At 61.4% G+C, this 9,430-nt stretch overlaps 2 protein-coding genes across 2 annotated transcripts; one reads left to right on the forward strand and one right to left on the reverse strand.

Annotated features, from left to right (window-relative positions):
• Nucleotides 1-349: 349 nt before the first annotated feature.
• CPLX3 (complexin 3) lies at nt 350-2,335 on the forward strand. The gene is made up of 3 exons (XM_026052885.1): nt 350-573; nt 870-957; nt 2,109-2,335. Exons 1-3 carry the CDS (start codon nt 413-415, stop codon nt 2,331-2,333), a joined length of 474 nt encoding a protein of 157 aa, XP_025908670.1. The 5' UTR covers nt 350-412; the 3' UTR covers nt 2,334-2,335.
• A 1,874-nt stretch (nt 2,336-4,209) lies between these two features.
• Nucleotides 4,210-8,851, reverse strand: ULK3 (unc-51 like kinase 3). The gene is made up of 15 exons (XM_026052709.1): nt 8,793-8,851; nt 8,605-8,725; nt 8,374-8,478; nt 7,967-8,110; nt 7,520-7,602; nt 7,175-7,330; nt 6,989-7,094; nt 6,823-6,863; nt 6,563-6,665; nt 6,364-6,428; nt 6,177-6,255; nt 6,038-6,078; nt 5,900-5,947; nt 5,770-5,824; nt 4,210-5,149 (listed from the first exon to the last, which is right to left on the reverse strand). Exons 2-15 carry the CDS (start codon nt 8,696-8,698, stop codon nt 5,133-5,135), a joined length of 1,137 nt encoding a protein of 378 aa, XP_025908494.1. The 5' UTR covers nt 8,699-8,725; nt 8,793-8,851; the 3' UTR covers nt 4,210-5,132.
• Nucleotides 8,852-9,430: the final 579 nt, after the last annotated feature.

The following is a 9,430-nucleotide window of genomic DNA, read 5'->3' on the forward strand; positions in this document are numbered from 1 at the left end:
CCGCTCCGCTCCGCGCTCACAGCGGAGCTCTCCGCGCTCCGGTGCCGCTCCGCTCCGCTCCGCTCCCGGCCGCGCCATGGGCACCACAGTGGCCCGGCCCCACTGAGCGCCGCCACCGGCACCGGCAGCCCCGCTCCCTAGCGCCGCGGAGCCGCGGAGCCGCTCACCAGGATCCCCAGCTCAGCTCGCTGATAACCTCTGCTCCAGCATTCCTGCTATCCCAGGCTCCCAGGAACCTGCTCTCCCTAGTCCTCCCATACTCCGACTCGCCAGCTCCTCCTAACCCAGCTCCCTGCTAACACGCTTTCCCAGGCTCTCCTGTAACACCAAACCCTGTTTCTCTGGTCCAGGAGCTCCCCAATACCCCCGTTCCCTTGCCCCTGAGCTCCCTGGTGACCCGGACAGCCTGGCCATGGCGTTCATGGTGAAGAGCATGGTTGGGGGGCAGCTGAAGAACCTCACGGGTGGGCTGGGCGGCGAGGAGAAGAGCGAGGGTGAGAAGTCGCCGGCGGAGGCACAGGGCATGACCCGCGAAGAGTACGAGGAGTATCAGCGGCAGCTCGTGGAGGAGAAGTGAGTTCAGGCGGCACCAGAGCCGGGCCTGGGGGGYGGCACAGCCGGAGGCGGTTAATGACCCCCCTATAATCCCTTAAGCCGCTTCTTCACCCGGGAGATGGGATTGCTCTCTCCTTTTGGACTATGTTGTGGTGTTGGTGTCATRGGGGTACGGGGGCAGGTGGCAGATCCCTGGGAGGCGGGATGGAGATGAGCCCAGGAACGGGGGGCATGCATGGGACAGGGAGTCTTCATGGGTCCCAGACCCGTTGTGGGGCCATTGGCCACCAGTAACTGCATCCTGTGCTCCGCAGGATGGAAAGAGATGCCCAGTTTGCACAGCGCAAGGCGGAGAGGGCTACCTTCAGGTCCCACTTCCGAGACAAGTACCGTCTCCCCAAGGTATGACCAAGAACAGAGGTGCTCACAGGGAGCACAAGCCCCCTCTCCCCCCCAAAACTCTGCTGAGGGCTCCACTAATGGCGGGGGAGGCAGGTGAGACTCTCCTTCCACAGGGGCAGACCCAATGCCATGGTCTGAGCCACCCGCTCTGTTGGTCTCCAATGATGGGATCCCTAAGGCACCTCCTCCAGTTTGCTTGGTCCTCTCTTAACTTCAGCTCAATGGGAGAGCTCGCTCCATCTCAGCCCAAATTACACCTTCCGCAGAGGATTAGCCGGCTCCTCTGCCCGGATTACTTGGCCAACATTCCTTGGCTGAATTGCTCTTTTGGAACTTCTTCCCAAAGAGCAATTTACCAGGAACAACCTAATCAGTGGCAATTCAGTCATCTTTGGCCTCTGTCTCCAGCACCCCCTCTCTAGTGTGAGCCTGCCCAGCTGCTCCATGCTCAATGCTCCCAATTGGAGCTGGGCTAATTTTAGCTGAGGGAGGTTGGCTACGCCAGGGGATACTGTCCCCAGCGCCCATCTTGTACAACCTGGATGTATACACCAATCCCTTTACACCTGATTCCATATCAGGATATAAAAAGCTGGAGGATTTATCCTCCTCTGCTGAAGACAAGAAGATGGAGATTTTTCTCCAGGGGAAACGGGGATTTGCTCAGACAGAGCCCCCGATCCTGCCACTGCTTCCTAATGTTCAAGATGTCCCTTCTTACACGCAGACAAATTTCCCATGCTCATTACTCATCCCACTTGACAGTCACTCTGCCTGGGGGGCTCCTCAGTGCGGCAYTGACCTCGCTCCGCTCGCCACACGCCATGAGTGCGCAGTGCTGTGGGAACTCGCCATGTCTCACCAAATGCTCACCGTGGAGCTCATCGCAGCAGTGTGGGCTGTGCCAGCTCCCTCGGTGCTCTCCTTGGTGCTCCCATGGCTTTGCACGATCATGGGAGGGATGGAGCARCACGGGCTGGCCAACAGCCTAAGGCTTGGGTGGCTACCAAGGTTCTAGACCCCAGGTTGGCTACCAAGGCCCTGGATTGGCTACCAAGGCCTGGATGGGAYGATGTGCTGGTGAGAGCTCTGCATGTGCCGCCAGTGTCCTCTTTCCCAGCACCTCGGTGTCCTTGTGGTGTCTCTTGCAGAACGAGACGGATGACAACCAGATCCAACTGGTGGGCGGCGATGTGGAGCTGCCCAAGGAGCTGGCCAAGATGATCGAGCAGGACAACGAGGAGGAGGAGGAGAAGAACTCCGTGATCGGGCAGCTCAGCAACATCCAGAATCTGGACCTTGACTCGCTCAAGGACAAAGCATCGGCCACACTCGAGGACCTCAAGCAGTCAGCTGAGAAGTGCGCTGTGATGTGAGGCAGCCAAACTCCCTGTGCCCCCGTCCCGTGCTCTCTGGTGGCCCCGACGTGCCCATCCCCTTTCCCTCTCCAGCCTGAGGTGAGAGTGGGCAGTCCCAGCCCCCCCTGCAGAGCCCRATGCCCTTGGCATAGCGTGGGAATGGCTGCCTGGCAGTGGGCGCCGTGCTCCTTCCAGGAGGAGAAAAATACACGGAGAAGGGGGAAAACCCAAACCCTCAGGTCCCAGGTGCAAGGGAGAAATGCCTCCATACGTGTCGTGCTGTAACTGTGTGCTGTGCCCTGCTGGGTGTCTGCACCTCCTGTGCTGTCCCTGTGCCCCGGTACCGTTGCCACCGGTGGAATAAACACCCGGAGATGTCTATGCAGCTTGGTGCGTCACGGAGCTCCCTCTCTTGCGCCAGCATCGCAGTTCCACACAGTCCCGGCGCGGCTCCAGAGCTGGAGGCACAAAGGCGAGTGGGGACACAGCGGGTGGCGGGCGGGAGGGATGGACAGTCGCACACAGCCTTTCCGAGGCGCTGTGACCTCCAGAGCCCTGAGGACGAGGCTTCACATGTGCACATCCCGAAACCTTATAAGCGAAGAATTAGGGGGGATTAAGGCCTGGAATCATTTCTCTCACTCGTGTTTGCTAAAGCTCTGCATGATTCCCCGAGCGCTGAGCTCAGAGCCTCTGCCGACAGGACAGTAGCTCGTCCCCACAGCTTTCATTCTCCAACGTGCATTCTAGCACCTTACGAGCTCTTGGAGAACCTTCACTGCAGCACCCTACGAGCCCTCAGAGAACATCTGCTGGTGGCTGCTCTTAGAAATAACCCCATCAGGAAGAAATCCCGGGCAGTGTAGAGGTGTCCGGCACCGAGGCGYTGGCCACTGCGCAGGCACACAGTGCCACACTGCTGGCATCAGCGTGAGCAGTGACATTTAGGCAGCACGCGGCAGGCCCTCATGCACAAGTAACTTGGATGCGTTCCGAAGCCACGGGCTGGCCCGCAGGGACCTGCCACCGCTCCAGCCACTCCGGGAAAGGCTCCGTATGTGCCTGTACGGCTGCAGTGCACGTATGTGCTTATGTACGATCCATGCAGCAGCCGGCAAGCTCGCGTGAGCTACAGAGCAGGGCAGGCAGCTTGGAAGCTCTCTAAAGCCTCGGGCCATAATCTCTGCTCAGTTTTCATAAAAAAAAGCATCCCAGCGCTTCGCCGCATCTGCCTGGGAGCTCTCCGGAGACAGCGCCAGAGCAGCCTGGCTCCTGGCGGAGCCCGCAGCAGCGCAGGGCAGAAGGGAGCAGGATGCACGGAAGCGGTAGCACCGCGGGAAAGCAAGCATCGAGGAAGGCAGCTAGGACAGCCACAGGAGCCCCCCCGGGCGCCCCCAGCCCCTCCTGAGAATTTGGGGGGATTTCAGAGGTTTTGGGGAGTGCATTTCGATGCACAGCTCTGTGTGTGCCGGCTGGCTATCTGCTTTACATAAAGATGCAGAGGGGAAATAAGGTCAGAGCGCGTGTGGCTGCTTGTGTCTCCGGGAGGTTGGGCTGGGATGGKGGGGGGTAGGAGGATCCAAGCCAGGGATTGCTCTGGGAGTCAGGGGGTCCCATTCATCCTTGTTTTGCGCTGATTCAGGGCACCAAGGCAAGAGTGGAGTGTTTGGAGAGGAGGAAAAGAGTATTTAATAAAGACAATAAAWTACATCCCCTTGAAATACAGCAGATTTGGAGAACAGCCCCTTGCTTCATGGGGTGCACTGCTCCCATAGATGACTTGTGCTTTGGGGTACAGGGGGGTCTGTGGGGCCAAGGCGCTGCCCCAGCCGGACCCTGGCCTGGGTTGGTACCCCTTCCTCACGAGCTGGGAGAGGGAAAAGGAAAAATCATCGGGAGGAAGCAGAGAGGCTCCGTGTGACGTCCTGGCATACCTGAGCATTAGCAGCATGCACGAACCACCCATGTCTCCGCTGAGAACTGGGAACACCTCCGGACACCAGTGACAGGCGCAGGACACATCTGTCTACTGAAGTCTCTCCCCCGAGCCTAGTACAAACCAAGCTTAGCACCAGGGCCCGTCTCTGTCAGCGTGATTAGACAGAGCTTTGCAAGGCTGAGCGGGCYGGCACGCGTGGAGGTAGTCGGTGCTACGACCAAGGCACAGCTGTGGGATCCTGGAGGGAAATCAGAGCAATTCCCTGCTCCGCAGACAGCTCTGGAAGCGGATGCAGCCCCATGGCTCCAATCCCTGCTGCAGTCAGGGGATGGTCTCCCCTGAAAGCAGTCGATTGGGGCTTAGGAATTATCTGTTGGAAAAGGCAGGAGGCGTGCGGGGCCAGCGGGAAGGCTGCACGCCGTGGGGGGAATTCTGCAGGAGGCCAATGCCAGGATAAAAATACTCAGCCCGTCACAGCCAGCAGAGGGAATTAGGGTGGAATAACCTGCCTGCTGTGGTCACAGCAGGCTGCTTCAGCAGACGTTCACGGCAGGGCTCGGAGGGAACTCCTCGCGCTGGGAAAACGAGTTAACACATCCCGCAGGGCACAAGCAGATGGCCCCGCGGAGCCGCACGCTCTGCTCACTCCAGCAAGGGCGAAAGGAGCAGCCAGAGCAAGCCGGGAAGGGACGGCGGGAAAGGCAGCCTCGCCGGAGTYCACACCAATCCGTACAGATCCGTACAAGGAAAGAGAAGGTTCCATGATGCATGTGACATCGACGTCTCAATGGCAGTGCCCTGAGGCTGGACCAAGCCGCATGGGGCAACCCAGGCTGTCCTGTGTCACTGTCCTTGCCGTGGGCTGTCTCCGTGGGGCATCACTGCAATGTACAGGCTGTGCCGCAGAGGAAGAGGGAAAATAGTGTCACACAGTCGGGGACAGGACCCATCGCGACAGCACCAGGGTGTCCTGGGGCTCCCGAAGCACCAGTGAGGCTGGGGATGCTCTAGGGTAGCCACGAATGAGTGGATAAGGCTCAGTGGAGCTCCCCGTCACTCCTACCACGAGGCTGTGTCCCCAAGGGGCATTAGAGACAGGAGAAACAGCCTCGGCCAGCCCCGACGGCTGCAGGGGCTTAGTGCTGGCAAGAAAAAGGATTAAAATAATCATCATAACAGAAATGCCCTGAGGATATGGGCAAGGATTTGTGCGCAACAGGGGGCTGYTGTGGCCCACGCAGCCTCTTGCGTCACTCCAGCCCCAGCTGTGACAGGGATCGTGGCTGAGAGAGACGGAGAAGACCGAGCACCTCAAAGGCTTGGGGACGTCGCCCAGTTGGTCCTCACTGCCTGTCACGTCTGACAGTTCCGTCTGCATTTCCCAGGTAAGGTCCCAAGCAGGGGTGCTTCCCCAGACTCCCTCTGCAAAGCACCCCCACCCTCCCCTGTTCCCCACAAGGAGAGAGGGGCCTGGGATGCGGGACAGGGATAGCGCAGAACGMGTGCCACACTCACAGTTCCGGACAGACTCCGCCAGCGGCTCCTTGCTCATGGATTGTGCCTCGCGCATCTGTGKTGAGAGAGGAGCCTCGGGCAGCCCCACATCGGCCCCTACCTTTCGTCCAAGTCCCCTCAGCAGGCCCACCTTGATCTGGTCTTTCAGGCACTCGGCTCGGCCCATCAGCGCCTGGATCTGCAACACGGACGGCTATTTTCAAGTCTTCTACTTCCTCCCATGTCACGGCTGTCCCCAAGGGAYGTGGCCTCCAGTTTACCAACTCACCTCAGCGTGGAGTAGCTCCCGCCGCCTCCCCGCTGGCTCAGCTGGAGAGGGAAGCGGTGCCATCAGGGGGGCAGGCAGCAGGGACTGCGTGGGGGTAGCCCCAGTCGCAGTCTCACAAGCCACTGTGGCCATAACTCACCCGCCAGGAGGAGCAACAGCTCGCCCAAGCTCTGCTGGTAGAGCTCCAGGGCATCCTCGTCAGCCCTGCCTTCCTCCTCCTGCAAGGGGTCCCGTGTGGAGGACAGTCAGGCTTGGGGCACACACAGGACAGATTTTTCTCCTCCACCYGGGTGCTTCCCACGGCAGTCCCCAGCTCCAGGACTCACCTTGGAAATGGCTTCGGAAGCCAGCTCCAGCGCCGCGCAGAGACGAGGCTTGTCCTTCGCCATCTCTGCAAGAGGACATTGCAGGAGAGGCACCACAGAGCAGCTCTGGACTTCGGCTCAGAGCCACAAGAGAAGCCCTCCCCCTGCTCCACTGCAAGTGTCTCCCACTGACGCCTTCCCATTCCCCATTTGTGGGCACCTTTGAGGAGCTCGCGGGCAGGGTTTCCTTGCTGCAGGAGGCTCTTGCTGTCACACATGACCAGAGCTTTCAGCTCCTCTGCACGAGAGATGTACTGTCCCACCTGGTGACAACGGGGTGGCACATTAGGGAACTCTGGGGGGGGGCCACCCATGGGGTGTCCTGCTGCCAGGGGCAGGGAGAAGAGAGCAGAGGGGTCCAAAACTCCCCAGCAGAGCATCAAGTGTCACATGGACACCAGCCYGGCATATGCCGCTCACCTTGGCCTGGATCGCTTCTTTCCGTCGAACATCACTTTCATCTGCAGGAAGAGTCATGGAAAAGCAGAGGGGTTTGTGCAGCCCTCACGGTATACCAGCAAGCCAGCCACAATCTGGCCACCGGTGTCCTGAAGTCCCTTCCTCTGTCCTTAAGGGACCCACTCACAGTGCAGAGCAGGCACAAAATACTCCAGGGCTTTGCAGTAAAGTGAGAGTGCGGCTGCCGCATCCCCCTCCTGGTCCTTCTTCACCGCCTCCACCACCAGGTTGGTCTGCGGAAAGGGAGCTGGGCGCTGGGAGGCAGATTCCCAATGTGGGGAGCCTGCACCCCGCATCACAGTGCCCCACTCACCGCCTTGCTGAGGCTCTCCGGGCCTGGCATGTGCTCCATGTCCACGAAGGGGTGGCTGAAGAAGTCCTCGAACGAGATGCGCTTCAAGGGGTCCCGCTCCAAGAGACGTTGCAAGAGATCCCGGCACTCCGGCGAGAGCCGGGGCCGGCTGGGCAGCTGCCGAGGGATGGGGTAACCCCACTCTGCCGCTCCAGCTGGCCCACGACCCACCGGCCAATGTCCCCAGCATGGACCATGGATCCCACACTGGTCCCTCTGGACACGGCACCACTGCAAGYCACCCCTTCCCCTCCACAGGCAGCCAGCCCTGCGCCCATCACCCTCCTTGGGACGGGGTGGCCCTACCTCGATGACTCGCTCGCTGCGGATCTTCTCCTCCAGCTCCGCAAATGACCTGGAGGCAAAGGGTGGATGTCCGAAAAGTGCCTCTGCAGGGGAAGAAAGTGCCGGGCATGAGCCCAGGGTGGCAGCATTCCCAGGTCCATCCTGCTTGGGATACAGGACATTACCCCTCAGGGCAGGTAGCTGCCTGCTGGTAGCTGGTCCCCTGGACAAGCAGGACGGGCTGTGGGATATTCACTGGAAGGGAGATGTCTCAGGTCAAGGATACACCAAGGGATGGGTGCTGCTAGATCTCCRGGTCTGCAAAGGGACCCTGTGTGGCCTGGCCGGTGACCTCCCAGCTGCCAACCCTATGGTGAGGATGGTCCCCCATGGCCCCGGAGCATGGACAGGAGCAGGAAAAACCTCCCCAAAGGGCCCTGGAAAGCCAAGAAGGAAGTGCAAGAGCACCGTAGAGGATAACGCCCAGTGACCAGAGGTCTGCACGTGCATCGTATTGCTGGCAGCAAATCATCTCCGGCGCCATGTAGAGCGGTGAGCCCCTCAGCACGTGCTGCTCATCCCACGGGGACATGTACTGAGCAAAGCCGAAATCTGCAAGGAGGACATGGTGGAGAGGGCTCTTTCACCAACACAGCGCAGAGTTGGGCCGGTCCCTGCAGGACCATGGGTGAAAAAGAGCCCCAGCAGGCTCAGGCATACCCCGTCAGATCCCTGCATCAAGAGGGGCTCAGGAATCCTCCTCCTGGGATGCAGGAGGAGGACTGGGGACATTCCAGGGGACATTTTGGGGCAGCCTCACAGGAGCTTGGGAGCTCCCTGTCACCCTCAGCAGGGACTGGAGCCGGCTCTCCCACCTGCCAGCTTGAGCTGGGGCTTCTCCAGGCTGCTCAGGAGGATGTTCTGCGGCTTGAGGTCCAGGTGCGAGATGTTGCGGTCATGCAGAAACTTGAGGGCACAGGCTGCACGGGCAGAGGGGCATGCAGCGGCGGAGCGGGGGGACAGCTCCTCCTGTCCCTTCCCTGCCACACACACGGCTCCCAGCGCCYGGGCTTTCCAGGGAGAAGGGCTGCAGGAGAGGCGCTCACCGAGCTGCTGCAGAAAGACACGCACCACCTTCTCGGGCAGGCTGCGCCGCGCGCGGATGAAGCGGGAGAGGTCTCCGCCGGCACAGAACTCCATGATGAGGTAGATGTGGTTGGTGTCCCACTGTGGGGCGAGGCCGCGCTGTGACCCGTGCCCGGCCGGCGAGGCCCGGCCGCAGCCCGCGCTCTACCTGGAAGTCCTTCAGCTCCACGACGTGCGGGTGCCGCGCGGCCTTGAGGATCTCGATCTCGGTGAGCAGGTTCTCCACAGCGGCCCGGTTGAGGCTCCGCTTGCTCACGCACTTGACGGCCACCACCTCGCGGGCGTTCTCCTGSGGAGCGGCCACGGCGTGTCCCCAGGTGCCACCCAACAGGTCCCCAACAGGGGCTCCCAGGCGGAGGCCTCCCAAGGGACACRCTGGCACACCGGGAACCCTGTGCTCCGGAGGAGGGGTCCAGGCGGAGCCCACGGCAGGGGGATCTGGGAGAAGAGCGCAGTGGAGCTCCGGGGGGATGTGGGTGGTCCTTGCAGCAGATCCCGGCCCGGGGCTCCCGGGAGGATCCCGGGAAGCGGAGCTTTCCCCGAGCGGGGAGGGAAGATCCCGMCCCGGGAGTCGGTCCCTACCTTCCTGTAGGCCTTGTAGACCGTGGCGTAGGTGCCGGCGCCCAGGCGCTCGGTGAGGATGAACTGGTCGAGGCGCGGCGGGGCCCAGCCCGACCGGGCCATGCCGGCACCGGCACCGGCACCGGCACCGGGGCGCGCTCCGCTCCGGCCCCCTGCTCCCGCACCACGGCGACGCTTCCGGCCCCGGCCCCGCCCACCGCGCTG

This window comes from Nothoprocta perdicaria, unplaced genomic scaffold, assembly GCF_003342845.1.
Source record: "Nothoprocta perdicaria isolate Ctin4 unplaced genomic scaffold, notPer1 scaffold_113, whole genome shotgun sequence".
Classification (NCBI taxonomy): Eukaryota; Metazoa; Chordata; class Aves; order Tinamiformes; family Tinamidae; genus Nothoprocta; species Nothoprocta perdicaria.